Source organism: Nothoprocta perdicaria, unplaced genomic scaffold (genome assembly GCF_003342845.1).
Source record: "Nothoprocta perdicaria isolate Ctin4 unplaced genomic scaffold, notPer1 scaffold_40, whole genome shotgun sequence".
Lineage (NCBI taxonomy): Eukaryota > Metazoa > Chordata > Aves > Tinamiformes > Tinamidae > Nothoprocta > Nothoprocta perdicaria.
Window position 1 is genome coordinate 2638867 of NW_020455644.1, and position 18814 is coordinate 2657680.

At 39.4% G+C, this 18814-nt stretch overlaps 1 protein-coding gene across 1 annotated transcript in view; it reads left to right on the plus strand.

Moving 5' to 3' along the window:
- RBMS3 (RNA binding motif single stranded interacting protein 3) overlaps nt 1–18814 on the plus strand; it is a gene marked incomplete at its 5' end in the record, with an annotated part of 630487 nt that overhangs the window by 594465 nt on the left and 17208 nt on the right. The window contains one exon of the mRNA XM_026045493.1: nt 9154–9264. Coding sequence (XP_025901278.1) covers nt 9154–9264 — 111 coding nt within the window. The remainder of the gene's footprint in view (nt 1–9153; nt 9265–18814) is intronic.

The window sequence follows — 18814 nt, forward strand, 5'->3', positions numbered from 1 at the left end:
GCATCCATGAGGCATGTCATGTTATTTCTGGTGACAGAACATAAAATACGAAGTCATTATTGAATTTTTTTTTGCTTCACTCTTGGTCTTGAGGTGTATCACCAGGCTGACACTGCCAGGTTAATCTGGTGGTTTAACCTGTAAAACAAAAAATGTTGATACCAAATCGGGTGGGTTTCATCCACCTTCATCAGTTTTGACAGAAAGTGAAATACAATTTGGGATCTGGGGCATTGAGTTCAAGCTCTTTGTTTTTTAAATGAGAAGAAAGTCAAGATCAGGATAGTTTTTCTTGAATTACTGTGTCCCATGGGGTATTTCCAGAATATAAGAAGGAATCGGACCATGATCTCATCCCACAGAGCTTCTGGTGACCAAAGGGCTGATTTCTCCCACACAACTTCCCTGAGTGTGACACATGCTGCTGCCTTGTGAGAGTGAGCTAGGGTTAATACTTGCAGAGAGACAAAATGTTAGTTTTACCAAGTACATTGAAAATATCTCTTCACAGATTCTTCACCTAGATATATTTGTTTTACGGAGTCAGAAAGGCCATACTGCCTAAGAACACTTCTGTCAATGGGATCACTAGTCACTAAATGTCACCACAGGATAGCTTTGAAACTAATCAAGGCTATTTTAATATGTTATATGAGCAGTGTTGCATCAGTAAAATCTGATGTATTCAGAGACATGGATTAAATACAGGGAATAAATATTCATGAGAGAAACTTTATGTAGATTTAACACAACAGATTATAAATCTAACACAATATAGGAGATAGATTTCTATGTTCGTCTCATCTAATAAGACGGCATTTCTTGACTTTAAGATCAGAAYGGACCATACATTATGTAGATCTGAACTGATGCATAACATATCTATCAGCTTCAAGTCTTACAGCAAAAGACTTGGAGCATAAGTTAACAGGCAGGAGATGGCAGTGCTCCACAGGATGCTCTCACAGAGGATGCAGATTGCATTTGCAGCTGAATCACGGAGTGATGCAGCAGTATCAACCTCAGCAGCTCAAGGTGGCTGTTTTTCACCCTGCAGCTGCTTATTGCAGCTTATACATTAGCACAGCTCTGGGTGGGAGCTCAGATCTAGTTGGCCTTGGAATTTGTTCTGAACTGCTCAAAAGCTGCATGTGTCTTGAGATAGCAAGGGCCACCATGCCCACGCAGTCTGTGCAAAATGGTGAATTGTTCTCATTTGTGCAGGCATTGACCATCACTGGTAAATTCTTGCTTGCAGTAGCCTATTTGATCTTGTAGTTGCAGAGACACATCCCATTGCTTGCCTGTCCCATTRAATGTTCCTCCCGTTCGCCTTTCAAGAATTAGGGATCTCATGGAGGAACRCCTGACTGTCTTCAACACGTTGGTCACCTCAATACATTTTCCCAGTGCTTTGTTCAGTGTCAGTAGCTCTTTTTTTGGGGAAGCTGCTCTGGGGGTTTTCACTCAGGAAGTCTGKCTGTGGTTAGGTTCCTCCCATACTGCAGAGCTGCACCAGAGTCTGCACAGCCTTGCAGCTTTCATCAGACTTGGGTTGTCTAGGGTATGGTTTTGTCACCTTGCCATCTAGTGGATACATACAGCTGTATTACTTATGTGATTTTTTTTCTTTTTTTTTTCCTTTTTTTTCCCCCTCCTTGTTGGTAGCCAGTTCCTCAGCGTTTCTGGTGTCTCCTGGTGTCAGTATTTGTCCCTTTAATGAGTCAATCTTTCCTTCTAGCACAGCCACTAGATTGTAATTCACACAAAGTAAGTCACCTCAGGATTCAGGCAGGAAATAAAACACAGTACATCTGTTAAAGATTAAAGTTACGGGTAAAGATTACAGTTACTGTCCTGTCACCAGCCATTATACTATTGAGTCTAGAAGTGCACTTAGAAGAAATGTCACAGACATTGCCTCTCCAAACCCAGTTAGCCACTCTCTCTATGACCTACATACTAAGCCTTTCCAGAAAGGCAGTAATCAACAGCACATTGTCCCAGACATTTGGTCTGATCAAATGTCTGTTGTCATGACTTCACTGAGACATGCACAGACCATCCAGGCTGTCTCACCTGGYCGTGGAGGACTAGAGATGAAAGTCAAGCTCCTACCACCTCAAGCAGAGCCTGAACATTGTCCTGCTACCGACCCACTCGGCTCCGTGACAGCCAAGCTGAAGCTCTGAAGGCAAGTCGCGCTGCTAGACATTTGCCTTGTCTATCAAGCATGTTTCCTTGAGTWAAATAAAATCCTTGGGCAAGCGAGTAAATGTTTTCAGCCAGTAACAGGAGCTGTTATTCACTGTTTAATAAATGGGGCACAGAAACAGAATGTTTAAAAACATGTCACTGTTGCTTTGAGTTGCCTTTGTCATAGGAACTCCTGAATTGTTTTTCAAACATCAAAAAGTTCAACTAACTTTTGAAAAACGACTGTTAAATAACTAATCTAGGAGCCTGAATAATCATAATAGAAATGGCAGAATCGTTTTACTTCCCATATACACTTGCTAATATATATATATATAAATGAGATTATTGAGATGCAAATATGTCATCCTCTTTGCAAGTTTTATTTCATCCTGTTAAGTAAGGTAGGAAAGTAAAAGTAAGGCCGAACCCAGATGCTGACTCATAATTTAATTGTGGTGTTTAATAATTTCCATTTTCCATTTTGCACCTTGTTAGAACTAGGATATGCCATCAAGTCAATTTTCACACCCTGTTATAGGCGTGAAGGGATGGAAAGCAGAAGAGCTGTTTGGAGAGGAAGTATTAGCCGGATTTCACTTTAACACGACACACTCCTTACTAATCCTGAGAAATACTAGTCCACAAGAAAGACAGACACTCCTGATTCCCTCTTATTAAGATGATATCATTGATGATATGTTTAATGATATGATAAACAACCATTGGAAGACAGTGGATGGAGAAATTAGGCATATGAGAAAACATGCAGAAGAACATAAACAGAATGGAATTGCCAAGCATCTCACACACACACACACACACACACACACACACACACACGTCCTATATTAATAACGTATAGATAGAAGCCCTGTATGGGGATTAAAAACTTTTTTTTGTTAATAGCAATGAGTTTTCCAATTCTGTGCTTGTTCTGTTATGGAGTAAAAGGCCTTTGGAAACATTTGAGAAGTCTGATGGTGGATAATAGATTTGTTATATATATTCTGGACAAATCTGAATGTCTTTGTTTCCTCTCCAAAGCCTGGGAAGGCTAAAACTTGCCTAAGTGTYGTAAGGATATGGTTGTTAGTGGGGGGCCATCCTTGAAAGAGTAAACGCATGGTTACATGGGTTGGCTACGTGAAGCAAGTTTACAGTCAAGTGCATTTATAAACTGAAGGGTGGGAAGAAAGCAAAAAAAAAAGTGCAATTTCTTGCTCTCCTCTAGAAAATGAAAGAAGGGGCGTGAGAGCAGGCTAAGACCTCTCTGCCCTCTCTGGCTCTTGATGGAACAAATATTGCACTGCAGCAGGTCATTTCTAACCTGCTGTGTGCCCCTTCCAGCTCTCATCTATTCAGGCAAATAGAACCAGTTGCTTTATATTGTCGCTGTGGCAAAGAGGAGAGAAGCATGGAAACTACTGTTTCTTTCATTGTCTGGAGATGGTGAGGGCATTGGTCCGGCCAGCATGTGAGAGCTGAGGTACAGATTGGGTTTATCAAACTGTGTCCAGCTCCCAGTAGCAATTCAAGTATATTTTTTCCTTCATATTGTCCTTACATTCAGTGGACTTTTTCTCTGGATCTTTACTTGGGTGGAGAGAGTTCAGTCACCGTGTGAGTCACTTGAGGCATTAAGAACATGGGCAGCGTTTTGTTTGCAGCCAAAACAGCATGTCTACCTCCTTTGAAGTTCTGTTTTCTATCAGCCATATCTTATGAAACTTGCTGGTTTTTCAGCACTGGGAAGAGCATCAAGGTACTGACACAATATTATACTAGTTCTCCCTAAAGTAATATATACTAACTGGTACCAACACGATTGCAGCAGGTATTATTTTATTTGTGGTGCACACAGTTGCTGATATAAAACCTTCTTTATTGCATTAGCTACATCTTCTTTCATTTCTTCATGTTCCCGTTTCTATATCCTTTTAATCGGCATTTATATATGAAGGCCAGTATCGGTACATTATCAAAATGTGTATTTCAAGCTAGGAACAAGGACATGTAGTCACAGACACAGAAGAAGGACAATGGAAGGAACATTGGCTGCGGTAGGAAGGGTGGTGCATAGACAAAGGATCACCTTTATACTTAATTTATTGCACTATATTTGGGTTCTAAATCCTTTAAGACGGGTGACTCCTGGGAAGTAATTCTGTTGGACCTGGGACACATGATTTCAGCTGAGGAGAAAAGTTTAAAAAATGAACATGGGAAAGCAAATGCATCTGTTTTTCTAGGCAGGTGAAGGTTTGTGTTGGATTTTGATCATTCTAAAGTTWAACCAGCCCTGAATTCATGGGAATGTTTGGGCCTCCTGCGATTTTTTTCTCATGTTTAGCAAGATTTTAAATTCAAAGATGCAATTAAATGAAATCAAATGCTATGATTTGCAGAATATACATTATTAACTGATCTCTGCTGATCTTCCTCACCATGCTCAAATGATGAATTAATCATTGATCAGCTTGTCAATACAAGACAATGAGTAATTTTTCACTGAGGAAGGGAATAAAGTGTAACAATAATTTTCTTTGATTTTTAAGTAGAAGAAAATTAACAAGTGCCCAGACAAATTGATGATAAAAGGAAACAGGATTTTCCATGGCTACCTCTGGTCTTCCTACTGCAGACATGAAAGTTTGGCCAGTTATGGGCCATTTCAGAGGTGAGAGCTAACTTCTGCGGGTCTGCTGCTCTCACAAGGGGACTCCTGCTTTTGTTTTCTGCTGCTTATAGCAGTCATCTCAAGGAAATCAGCTCAGCCAAGCTAAACAGAAGCTAAACAGAATGGTAAACCAAAAGAAATACAGTTGTCATTTATTCAGTATCCAGAGRGAATTTATTTATCTGCAAAAAACCATGCATGTTGTGATTTATTAGTATTAATTCTTGATAGACATGTCTGGTCTGATAAATGTGAGGGAAGTCATCCTTTTGCTCAGTTTAATAAAACCTGAAGAGATAACGTGTTCTAGATAACATAAAGACATTCACTCGGTTGTGTGGTAATAACTTTTCAAATGACATGACCTGGTACTAATATAACTGTATAATGTGTCTCTATAAAACTTGAAAAAGAAGTTGCTGCTGTAATGGTTTTTKACTTTACATTGCCCAATATTTAGAAGGTGGAATTACTAAGTATGTTTAACTCATCAAAACTTCCTAAATAAAGAAATAGTTAYTGATACTTTCAATGAAGGATACCGTAAGCTAAGCAGATGCTTAGTGTAAGCTTTGGTAACTATTTATTCAGCTGGTACTTCTGTCTTAAATCCAATTTCGGTATTAGAGCACAGGAAAAAACAGAAGCTTTTGCTACAGCTCATTAAAAAACTGGGACCAACTAATCCTTCCTCCCACTGGCCCCCGAGCGCATCAGTCACCTAATGAACTTTCTGTTCCTAAAGCCCCATAATGAACTTCTTATTTCTGATGTCACATTCCCAGTCTTCAAAGGGCATAAGGGGCAGGTGTCATTGCCTCAGCAGAAGCTTCAGAAGGGCAGATGCCTTTTGGTATTGGCAAGAACTTAAAGAGCGGTTTACTTAGTCTAACAAACAGGCTGTATTTAATTTTCTTCCTGTGATTTCAGTTTGCTGCCATACTGGAAATGTGCAGTGCCTATAGTTGTTAAAGTCAGACTGTCTTTTCTTGCGAGAAATCAGAAAATGCTTCTCAAATAAGTATTTTTACTTTCTTATGTGAAAGGTAAGTCCACAGACCTTAGAGCATTTAAAATCAGCAAAAAATCTTTCAAATAAAGTTGCAGTGTTGAGGAAATCCTGCATTTTCTTCTGTATCTATCAACAGTTCATTGCCATTTGACCTATTAATCTTCATTTCTTTCAAGCTATTTCTTAAGCCAGTATAGCATCAGCAGAATTGTGTGACAAGTCATATGTCAAGAATATCTTGCCAAATTTAAAAGGCATTATAGTAACTAGTTTCTTGCAGRAACTGTGAAAAATTTAATCATACTAAGGCAACCAAGCAGACTTAAGTAACAGGCAGACCAGCTACTTGGTTTGACAAAGACAGTGGCAAAAACTTCATCRTAATTTCTCCTTCAGGTTTTTCACCAAGGCTTGGCCTTCAGGAGTGCTATGCCATCCATATAAGAGTTGTTTCTTTATACAGTTTACCAATGCAGTCAACTCAAACATCCAAACGCRTAGAGATGAAAAGTGTGTTTCCTACAGGCTTTGCCTCTAGGCAAGTGGACTTTTATCAGCAGGTGCCTATTATATACTGAAAAGAATCAAATTACTTTTAATATCATGATAACATCTGATGCAAGACATGGTTGTCTTCCACAGCTAAAGAAGTTGAATATGAATGGACTTGACAGCATGTATTATGAAATGCATTATGGTTTGGAGGCCGGGTGTTGCCCTAACAACCAGACGATATTTCCTTAATTAAGTATAATTTTTTCCCTATGTGATCACTAGAGGATTCAGCAACTCTGGCGAGTTAATGGACTGACAAATGCACGTAATTCTCTGCTCTAGGTAACTGTCAGCTTCAAAAAATTTAAGCTGTCTTAAGAAAGCTGTGAATCCTTTTTTCACAATTTCTTTTCTGTGTATAATAAACGATACATATTTTGAGACTAGAAAACATGTATTCTCAATTTAAAAATAATATGTATCCTATCTCCGAGTAACTTCTTTATCCTTGATATATGTATTTTCTCTGCAGTTTATTTTTTTGAATAATTTATTTGTAAAACCTGTCTTGCTTCCCAAAAGACATTTTCTACCAGATTTTTCCATCRTGTGCCTGGTACTTGTGTTTCCTACACTCAGTGACAAGACTTTCGTTACTGCTGTCCTTCCTTCGGCTGCACGTTGCAGCATTTGCATATATCTGCCTGTCACAGCTGTACCCACAGCAAGTTGCTCCAATCCTACCTTTGTAATAGACACCTTTGAAACGAGAGCTAGGGATATTGTGACTGCCAGCCTAATTGCAGCCACTGCTGCTGGCAGTGTGGAGTTCAGGGGCCGTGCTGCGCTTCAGCTGGCAGCTGTATATGAGCTATGGGGAGCTGTGTGGTGCATGTGGCTTGTCCTCGCACAAGTGGGACTTCACGTTGGCTGTCACTGAAACCTCTGAGGAGCTAATCCATCGCTAAGCCAAGGGAGAGAACGGCTTGTAGAGAGGACTAAGAACTGGTTTTGTGTAAGGAAGAAGTAAAAATTAAAAAAAAAAAAATTAACCCTATTATGCTACAGATAAGTTTTGTGGTGAAAGCTTGTGACTGTCTTGCCCTGTGAAGACCAATGTCATCAAAGACGAAGCTTAGCACTCAGGTGGTTCATGCAGAATAGGTTAGGCTATGGTAATTGCTAACACCAGTAACACCAGTACAAKTTAAAATAACCAAAATGTTCACAGGTAAAGTAACCAAAATGTTCAGAGGTCCTGCAGTTTGATACTCACCAAGCAGCTCGTTTTGTAGGCATTTATTTAAAATCAAGGTGACCATGCTGTGGAGGCTATTTGCTGTAACTTGACAGATTTCTCTAGTGACTTCTGTTGGTGCAGAAACAATCTAATATGTGACAAAGAAAACAAGTGTATAGATGCCTTGTAAGCAGGATTGTTACAAAGAGGGCTCATCGAGTTGAGCCTCCCTCCTCTTTATCATTGTATAGTGAGCTCCGAGACTGCAGAATCTCAGCTTCTCAAATAGGATGTGCGTAGACAAATTGTAAGGTAAGATGGGAAAAAGTTAGCTCTACATAAATGAGAGACAGATACCGAAGACTGAATGTGCTGTGGTTTTTGGAAATAGTCCTTTTAATTCACTGGTTTAATAGGTGGACTTTCTCAGTATTCTCAGTGAAAATATGTCACATTTGCCATGCATTTTAGCGTCTGTAAGGCTGTGATTCTATGTGCCTATTTACAATGTGTGTGCACACACAGATGAGTAAAGTAGAAGTATTTCATATGAAGAAATACCTGCAATTGTTTCCCCTTATTTCACTACTCTGTGACCAATACTTTAATCTAGTGCACTTGGGCACCTTTAACATCACTCGCTAAAGAGCAAAAAGCATGAAGGACAGTCCGCATTCTGCAAGAGAAAGAAAAATTGCTCTGTTTGTTGTGTGACTTCATAGAGCCAACGTGGAAAACAGCTCTTTACACCACAGAACTGAAGGGTGGACCTCTAAAATCATCGCTTTGCTGAAGGCATGGGTTTACCAACATGGGACTTTGGGGAATGGAAGAGCAAAAACTGAGGAATATGACAAAGATGCTTTCTCCAAAACTCTTCTGGCATGTCTTTTGTTTTTGTTCAAAGTCTTGTTCTTGCTTTAATTCACACGCTGTTTGTTATTGATGCCTTTGTTTGTCATGCGGAGAAGAAAAATGCTTTTAAGCTCTGTGTATGTGTTTTAAATGGGTGTTGCTAATAGAACGGCTGTCAATAGCTAGTCTTACTTAATCAGATACAAAATGTCATAAGTAAGGGTTCTTAATTGAGACTGGAAAAATCCAAGATAATTGCTATAATAGGTTGAAGAGCTCAGAGACTGAAGGTTTTGAAAGCCAGAGAAAATTGGATACATATGTGTTGTGTCTGTAAGATTGTTCTATATGGGACATGGGAAAAAAATAAATGACAGGCATTTTGTAATGTACAGCAGTATTCATTGTAGAGAGAGCATATGCATTTGTTTGTCAAAAGCAGTGAAGTAAAAAATGACACTTAATGGGAATTGGCATAAAATGGCCTCATTAGTATTACAAATAATATATGTGTGTAGCAGGGTTGTCAATAGAAACAAAACATATTTCCTCTGACAGACATTTTAGTCTCTTCTAAGATTCATGTCAAGTTTTCAGCCAAGTTCACTCATTTATACAATGCTGCTGCTATATTTTAGTGCGAAATGTTGAACTGGAAATGGTGTGTGTTTGTAGGGTGCTGTGATAACACCAACAATGGACCACACTATGTCAATGCAGCCAGCAAGCATGATGGGCCCTCTCACCCAACAGATGAACCACCTTTCCTTGGGCACAACAGGAACGGTAAGATCATAGATTATATTATTCCATTTCTGTTTTGCAAAGTGTTTGTTGGTTCCTGAATTTCTCAAGGTCATTTCTCAGTGTTGGATTTTTACTTTTCTGTGGTTTGGTGTGATTTTCCTCCACAGCTGGAGATGTCTGGCTGGCTGGCTGGGTCAGGACATGAAAATGCCTTTCACCATGACCCAAACGTGATGTACTATGCAAACAGCATCCTAACATCATTACCTCGCACACAGAGATATCTACAGATACGTTTCAACAACCATTGTACAGTTGGCATTATGGGTTATGGGGAACAGAATTCACAAATATAAGTAGTAAAAATATAGGTCAGCAGAATATGCTCTGTTTTAGCAAGAATTCTCATGTAATTATGAGAATAATTCTCACTAATTCTCATATAAATATGAAAATATTCCTCTATCACTTGTTTTTTTCTTGAGGACTGTTTAGTTGCGACTCTGAGAAGTTTTACACTACCGGAAAATAGCAATTCGTGGCTTTGTGATAGGATCCAGCATTCACTTCTAACTCATAGCAGCCAGCCTTACATAGTTTGCTCCAGGCTCAGAAATGCGATTTTGGGTCAAGGTCAGCTGGGTTTTCAGTATATTCTATTTAAACATGCATATTTCAATATTTCTTTTCTCTTTAAGCTCTGTAAGTCAGACCCAATTAATTCCCCCGGAGTCAGAGAAAGGAAAAAAAAAAACTAAAATTCTGTTAGACTTCCCTTAAATGCTTTAAGTAATACCAATAGCCTGCACGCAATATATGGTGGCTTAATATGTGAATTGTCATATATATATACAGCTATATGTAAATATATGTGTGTGTGTCTACTATTTCACCATTGTCCTGCTGGAACAGTTTTCCAGTAATTTCTTTTGCATAAAATAAGGTACTGAATAAGGCCAATTCCTGATATAACTATTTAACCCATTGTATTCTGTTTTGTGCTTTATTTTTCCTTCTCTTCCCTCCTCCTCTTCCTCTTTTTTCTTTATATGTTGGATTGTATTCTATGTCTAGGGTCTCCCCCCACCCCCTTTTTAGATTTTTTTTTAGGTCTCAGACTTCTGATTTTATTTCTGAAGTAACTTGTATATGATGGCTCATCATTCTTTCCTGTTATTTTAAATGTTTCATTCAGTAATCAAAACAAATAAGAATTACATCTCAAAGTTAATCTTAGGATATTTTCCTCTCTCTGAGCAGGCAAAATTGAAGGAAATAGTATGACTAGCGTGAATTTCTGTGTGTGTAATTACTCGAAGGTTCAAATAGACAAGGAAATGGAAAATGAAACCTGGCTGTGCTGCTGGGCAGTTCCTATGAATTTTTCCTTCTGTCTGTCATTTCCATCTCTATGACTCTTACCGATATTAAATATTCTTTTCCTTGAAATATATTCTCTATCAATCTGCATGAAAACTAGAAAATTCACAGGTAATATTCTCTTCCGACATCAAACTACAATTGTTATTCAATAGTAAAGGTAAATGTTTCTTATTTGGGGAGGCAGGAGAGGGATTCTGCAAGGCAGAGGGTGATCTAGTGTGCCATAAAAAGATCCTGGATTTATTTTAGTGCAACTATCATAAAGAAAATCTTTCCTTCTATTTCCTAGATCTTTACACAGTCTTATCATTAAAGGTCACGCCATTCCCTGGCACCGTCTTGAAATACATGCAGTAGTATATCATATAGGTTTTTGTTTGCCCTCTTAAATTCATTTTAACTCCTTTACAGAAAATTTAAAGAGCAGAAGGAAAAAAGGATTTACAGTTTCACATTATCCATAGGTTTTCCCTAAATCTCAACTGGGTAAAAAAACTGATAGCACCATAGTCAGTTAAGGGCCCTTTATGCAGGCAAAATGATGATGGAGCTCTTTGGGATTTCCTCCTCTTTGGAATTAAAAGGAGAACTTCACGATTTGGGCTGCCAGGGGCAGTTTTGTTGAATGCAGGCATCCTAACTTGAATATTCCTATAATGTCTGCCTCCAGAAAAAAAAATGGAAAAAAGTAACAAACTATTTAGGGGTATGGCTTATTTAGAGATAATATCTTCATTCATTGTGAAGTCTGAATTTGCATCTAGAGAGAGGAGCATTCAGGCCATACGTTCACAAGGAATGGAGTCAAGTCAAAAAAATGCTGCAGTGACTTCCTCAGCATGGCTAAATTTTATGGGAGATGCAAGACATAAACTCTACATTTCTGTTATGAATATATATTTTTTAATTTTATCCTTTAAAACTCTGCAACAGGGTGCTATAAAGAGCCACTAGCTATTTCTCAAGAAATGAGCCAGATTGTTTTCAACAAACAAGGCAAAAAGTCATAAACAATTCTGCTTAGTGTCGGCTGCAGCTATGTCCCAATTTAATTTAAAAGCTTGCACTATGCAAAGCGGTTTTTATTAAAAGGCTTTGATACATTTGCTTCCTTAGACAAACTATTTTGCTAACTAGCATAATCTATTTTTCAGCCAAAACAGACCTCATCAGTCACCTAAGTGAAAATTGACTTCAAATCCACTTCCAAACTTGCCTCCTTCAGGATGGATGCTGGCTCCTAAAATATTGCTTCAGCAGAAAATCTGTTCTCTAGTGGAGGAGCTGGTGAAACAGTGTAAAGGCCTTTGCAAGCCTCATATCTTGTGGGAATTGCTCTGTCCTTTAATGCTCTCTAAGAGATTCAAGTATTTTAGAGTGTTTACAGAGGGGAGACCCTTCATAGAGGAAGGGTCACTATCCTTGCTTAGGATAGTCACCTGAGAAGGGATGACCTCTTCCAGTTCCTCTCTTGACACCAGCAGTGGGATCTGAGTTGCAACTACATGGCCTGAAGCCTCAACCCCCAACGGGGACCCTGAGGGCAGCTGCCTCCCTCCCAGCACTTGGTTATTTAGCTGAGGATATGGCAAGGCACACTGTGGCCTTGCCACTGTCCAGGATGACTTGCTTAGAGCTAGGGGCATCRCGTTGCGCAGCCAAAAAAGTCTCCATTTTCTTACAGTTCTCCTCATGCCATGGGAAACCTTGAGTCACCAGCCCCCCAGAAGCATAAGAAACTTCATTTAGTAAATCATTTGGAACGAACAGCAGCAGGAGGCTTGCTTTCCAAACCCCCAAAAGAATGCCTTTAATTTAATTTCATTATTTTATCTATTTTATCTGGTTTTGCATTTTATCTCTTTTGATCTACTAATGAATTGTCTGCATGCAGTCAGACAACTCTGCTATGTGGARCGCTCCCGGGAGCAGGAGGCACTAAGACCATCATGATGCCAGGCCAAGAGAATAAGGGCAGACCCAAGCCCTTTCTGCCTCTATGCAGATCCAACTGATTTTTGCCAGTGGAAATACCATTTGCAATCGGGATGAATTTGGAGGCAAGCGTGCCACTCGGATCACCTCCCCAAAGATACCTGAAATGGGGAGTTAAGCAGAGAATCAGCCAGAGGGGCAAGTTTGGCCTTATTCCTAYGTATTTTTCATACAGACCTCTTCATTATAAAAGTACAGAAAGCATTTACACAGATAGRCTGGCTCTGAGCAAATACATAAAGAAAACCTAAGCTTAAATTATGTCAAGATTACATCAAAAAGGCGATAACTCTGAATATTTTGATTAAGGCTTACAATCCAGCCTCAGCTCCCACAGTTGTATTAAAATGAAAATTTAATGCCCAGAGGCATAATGTGAACACAGAAAACTTGCTTTAACCTTGAAATTTTTCTTTTGTTTACTAGTTTATTATTATTTCTTACAGTAAGTCTTGCTTTTCTTATGTAATATTCATCTACAATTAGGTCTACTATTAAAAAAGATACCATACAAAGGGAGCAGAGTGAGTCGGTCTGTATGGGAAGCCCTGAAAGAACAGCATTAGTATGTGCTTAATAATATATAGAAGCTGGAATTGTTCCATCATCAACCTGTCATTCAAAATGTTTCTAATACAGCAATTGATCTGACATCTGTTTTGTGGTTTAATAAAGTTGTGATTGATGGCCTGAGTGGATATAGTATAAAAACCTTTAGAAATATAAAAACTGAGCAGCCCGGTCACTGCTTTCAGTCTCTCAGCCCAGCTCCTTTTTTACTGTGGCACTTGCATGTTCGGCTGTCAGCAGCAATAATCTGCCTCTTCAATGGAAAGCAGATTTGCCCAACTCTTTTCTCCTCTGTTGCTCGTTCCTGAAGGAAGTTTTCTGTTTAGGACTTTCTTGTTAAGGTTTTCTTTCCCCTCCCAGCTGTTGGTGTCCTTTTCTGATACTGCTTGGAGCCACTCTTATCCAGCAGATTGCAGCAGCCTTTCTTAGTCCTTGGTGGCAGATYGGTAATTCCAGCATTTTTTTTCTTGTTCAAATTGCCTTAGTCTTACCTCATCTTAAATCTTTGAAGTCCACCCAAATGGGGAAAACGAGTAGAAACCGTTTTTTTTACAAAAACTTACAGATGAACAGTGCTGCTTCTTGTTCTTTGTGCTTGCAGCCAGCTCACTCGGCTCTCAGCTTCTGATTAAAAGAAATGTAATAGGCAACATGCAAAATAAGCTTGACTACCCCTTTTTTAAAACACCCTCTCCCTCTTAAAAAAAAAAAAAAAAAAAAAGATTAATTATTCTGTATACCTCTGATTCAAAAATGCAGTCAGGTAGAAGAGCAGCATTAATGAAGTGTGGGCTTCTGTTGAAATGGCAAAGCACTCGAGCTCAGCTTCCCTGGTTTATAGTATCACCAGAAATCTCTCAATGGAATAACAGGCTTGTTATGCTGGTACATCGTCCTTATCTCACACTTTGTTAGCTCTTTTTGTTGCCAGAAGAGCTTGATGATATCTCCAGAACCCTTCAATGGAAGAACAAGCTTGTTATAAGTTTTTTATCTTTTATTTCCTTTGGATACACTATGGTCACCAGTGGTTTAAAATGTCACCTAAAGGCCCCAACAGAATAACTGCTTTGTTAGATACGGTTGTCTTTTTCTCAGTTTYTTTAACTGCAGTGCTATTTACACATGCAGCAGCCACACGGAGCTGAAATATCATCGCGTTTCCCTGGCGCTCAGAGCTGTGTTAGCAAAAGCGTCATCCCTTATTCTAACTGTGTGCTGCAGGGTCCCTGGAGAGCTGTGGGAGCAAAGTTTCTTTGCAAGTCTTGTGCCTTGCACATTATCAGGTGTTAATCTTGAAGCTCTTTTGTTTATTGACTGACTGTTTCAGTTACTGTGTGTGTGGAAAATGCAGGACTGAGCCCATGGTAAATGAAATTAGGGTAGTTCAGGTTGAAGTAGCTCGTCTCTGWCCATTTTTTCAGCCAAGTCTTGGGCAAGTGCAAGTGCTCAACAGGTTCAATCCAGGGAAGGAAAGCCTTTTAAAGAGAAGTTATTGTGGCTGGAAAGGAGAACAGCAGCACAGGTTCTGTTGAATCTTATGGAAAACAAATAACCCCTCCCAAAAAGTGTCTTGGAAAGCAGTTCCTATTTCCCAGTAGTATAATTGAAGATAAATAAAGGGGCACACAACTGTAAATGGAAAGCACAAGGTTTAAAAGAGTCGACAGGAAACAAGATAGTTTTTGACCAAACACTCAATTTGCAGATTTTACTACCATGGAACATTATTGACCTGAATAGGGTAGCAATCTTTTTTTTTAAAAAAAAAAAAAAAAAAAAAAAAAAAAAAAAAAAAAAAAAAAAAAGCTGCCATTTCTATAAGGAGACATTTGCAGCTGCAGTAGCAGGGTGGAAAAGGCCCTGAAGTTCATAGTAGAGGCTAATCAGTTGTTAGAGCAAACAAGCAAGGATGCTCGAGTCTCATTGACACTCCCCGTGTGAAATATTGGACCATGTTTGTGGTTCGATGGTGTGTTTGAATGAGCAAAAGTTATAAAATCCCATTTCTGCAGCRTTGCCCATGTTCTGAATTCAGCGTTGACTTTCCTGCCATTTGTGAGCACTAGCTCACTTATGTGCAAGCAGATCTACCTTCAAAAGCACTACCTCCCATAGGCAGAGAGGCAAAATATGAGGAGCACAAACAACAGCGGAGGGAATTCTATTTTCTGTTGAAGTAGCTCTCCATCTGAGCCCACTGTCTGCAAGTTCTATCCAGCACCAAATTTTACCTTCACCTGAGACTTTCCCAAGTGCATTCATGCTTTTGTTAAGGACACCTTGCCTTACTTGGAGGGACCAGCTAATGACTCTCAAAGCACAGATTTCCTTTCAAAGCCCCTGGATTGTGGTGATAAAAAGTGAAATCAGTGCAAAGAAACAGTGCTGCAAAGTAAAAGGTAGCAGCTAATATAACTCCATTTTTATCTGTGGACAAATATGATTTGTAAAGTTAATAATTTGCAGTGGATGTCAGCTCTCTGTGAACTAGAGTATTCAGAGGCTAGTTTCACCTATATCTTCATGATATATGGCTGCTGCAATATTATTTCATGAGTTTTAGAAGTGCTATGTAGTAAAAAYAGGAGGAGACAACAAGGATATAGTTCAAAGCCATCTCTTCCAAAGCATACATGGTATTTAGCGATAGACATGTGTTGCATATAGAAGGAGACTTTTTTATTCTGAAATAGAAGGAACTGAAAGGCATAAAATGTAAGATCTGTCATAGAGTGAGTGCTCTGCAACATATCCCCGAAGACTCGCTTTTAGGCATGCTYCCTGAATTTGTTGTTTTTATGTCTATTTGAGATGAACCAAGCATATTGACTCATTTGCATTGTGGCTGTGCGAGTAGGTATATCGTTTTCCTAGAAACTCAGATGAAAAGAGAAAAAGAGATAAAGTATATAAGCCGTGCATGTTCATGTGGAATTGTGTTAATGCCGTAGATAACCTGGTAGGTTTGGGGGAGAGGAGGATTGGTTTGCTGTAGATTGGTTTGTTTTTTAGTGGTTTGGATAAGATTTAGCTGAAAGGGGATGTTTTTCTAAYAGACAAGGAAGCAGAAAAGAGGAACCACTAATACATGAAAGAAAACCTGAAAATATTTCCAGATTTCTAACATCCTGCCACRTCTACAACTGACAAACTCCATAAAAGGTGGAAAACAAAAGTACTCCAAATGTCTACCCTGTCATCTGTATTTTCTTGATGTGTTTCTTTAGTAAATGTAATTTCATTTTTGTAATCAAGAACGTAGCTGTTTGCCATTTTAGAATGAATCCTGTTTTTATATTCTGCCTGTGTTTAGAGTCAGGTGCCTGGCTGAAAGAAAGCAAATGACTTTCCCAAGAAATAGTGAATTCAAATTGATCTGTGGGGCCGACAAACTCTATGGGGCCTCTCCAGGATAAGCCTAAGAATCTTAGAGAGATGGGATTAGGGAAAATAGAGAAAGTGTAACTTGAATATCTTCCAGAAATAGTTGTGTTAAGAGGTAGACTAGTCTTTTAAGTGAAATAGGGAAAGGCCATTATTTGGGCCACCTAGAACTCAGCTGGGCYAAACACCTCCTAAAAGTCCGTGCACAGGATGGACTTTTAGGCACAAAAACCAAACAGTAGCCTAACAGCCTTTGCTCCTCTCCAACCTCTGTTTTTCATTACAGAGAAAGATTGTAATTCCAGTTCAAAACAAGCCATTAAGCAGAACAATTTATTTTTTGTAAGTACTGCAGGAAATTATACAAACTCTTGAGAATATTTACTGAGCCTGATACACCAAGTCTCAGACAGGAGCTGTATATCAAAATAATGCTTTGTCTTCAATGTCTGAAAACTTGGAAAAAGTGTCAGTTCACTTATAAAAAACATTTGGGATCAAGAGTTACAACTGGCACATTTCACCTTCTGTTGTGTGCATTAGTGAGTATACGTCTAGCTTTTGGCTGCTCTTCTTTCTTCGATGGCTTGGGCACGTGGTGTTAAACAGGGTGTTTCTGCACTGAGGAGCAAGCTTTGAATTACGGTCCCAGTGATCTTTCACAGGGAAACTTCCCTGCCAGGGGCGCTGGAACTGCATGGAAACATGGCTTTATGGATCTTGTGACATTTCTGAAGGTGACACACTGCCACGTTATTGAAAAGATGTACAGTGGAATTGAAAATTAACTCAATTTGCTTGTTGTTCAGCGTTTTCCACATTTTAATCGCAGSGACAAAAATAGCATACGCTGTGTGTAGGGCAAAGGCTGGACCTGCTGCTGCTCTGAAAAAAAAAGATTTTCTGTAGAATTTCACTGTCTTTTCCCATGCTGTATCCCTGTGAGCTTCAGCACACAGCGCATTTCACAGTTAATCCACGTGACTTATCAGATGGTCAGCAAGCCGGTAGCCCAGAGCTTTGCACTTCCTCGAAGACAAATTGTCAGAGTTTTGAGGTATCCTCATCTGGAAAGAGCAGCCTGTTCAGGGTTCACTCATTTGTGAAGCAAGGTTAAAKGAAGGAGTTGAAAGGTACCATCTTCGTATACCGTGTAAGACACTGGTGTCCTGTGTATATTACCATTTCAGCCTAAAGGTCCCAAAAAAGGGTAAGCGTTGTTCAGGTGATTTACATTTCCCCAGGGAGCTGCTGATGGCAATAACCTCTGTGCCCTCAGGTGGTATTTTATTATTTGTGAGTTATGGGCAACTCGATGTCAGCGGCAGGGCGCCGCAGAACCCCTTGCTCCAAAAAGCCTCAAACTGGGAGGCGAGCTCCCCTATAGCTAATATTTGCTGTGAAACTGCCCAGTTAGCACATTTCATTGAACTGCAACAAGGGGATTGAGAGCAGCTGCATCAAGTGAACTGGGGAGTTTGCTGAATTGAGCTGTTTTTCCTAGCAAGGTAAATGAACTGTTGAGCACGGCAGATTTCTGTTGTGGTGGGTGAGAGCTGCCCCACAACAGGCTGAGCTGAGGGAGTGAGCATCTCTGAGAGGCACCTTTCCCACTCCCATGGAGTTAGTTCTGCTTATTCGTTTGAGGTGCTTTATGGTCTTTCAATACAAGGCACACAATTTTGCCTTTTAATTGGAGCAGTTGTGCTGTAGCAGCAGCCAGTTTCCTGGAAGCTCAGTAGCTCCATGGCCAAGCTACTGCACATTCCCCAGCTTCAGTACCATTTTTCTATGCTGAACGTGTTTCTCTTGAAAGTTTCCCTCAAATCAGTATAACATTCCTATGATGCAAAAGGATTTTACTGATACAAACATTTCATTCTGTTCATGTTCTGTTGCCTGCCTACCAATATAGCTCTGATTTCCACACTGTTCTTTTATTTCAGCTCTTACGGCACTTAACTATTACCTTCCTTCTATCCTATTCATCATGGTTCTGTTTTGTTACCAACCCTTTCCACCTAAAACACCTGCACAGGGCTTGAAATAAAGTATTCATTTATGATCATTTTTAACGGAGGATAATCAGAGTGACAAAAATGGTATAATCATATAATAAATAGGTAAATATTTGGCTGTGATGATACTCTCCAAAATTATGGTCTATCCACAGAGTACCACCTGGATGCACAAAATGTTGGTATTCAGAGGTAATTATCCAGCAAATACTATTTTGCTGCCTTTTTTTTTTTTT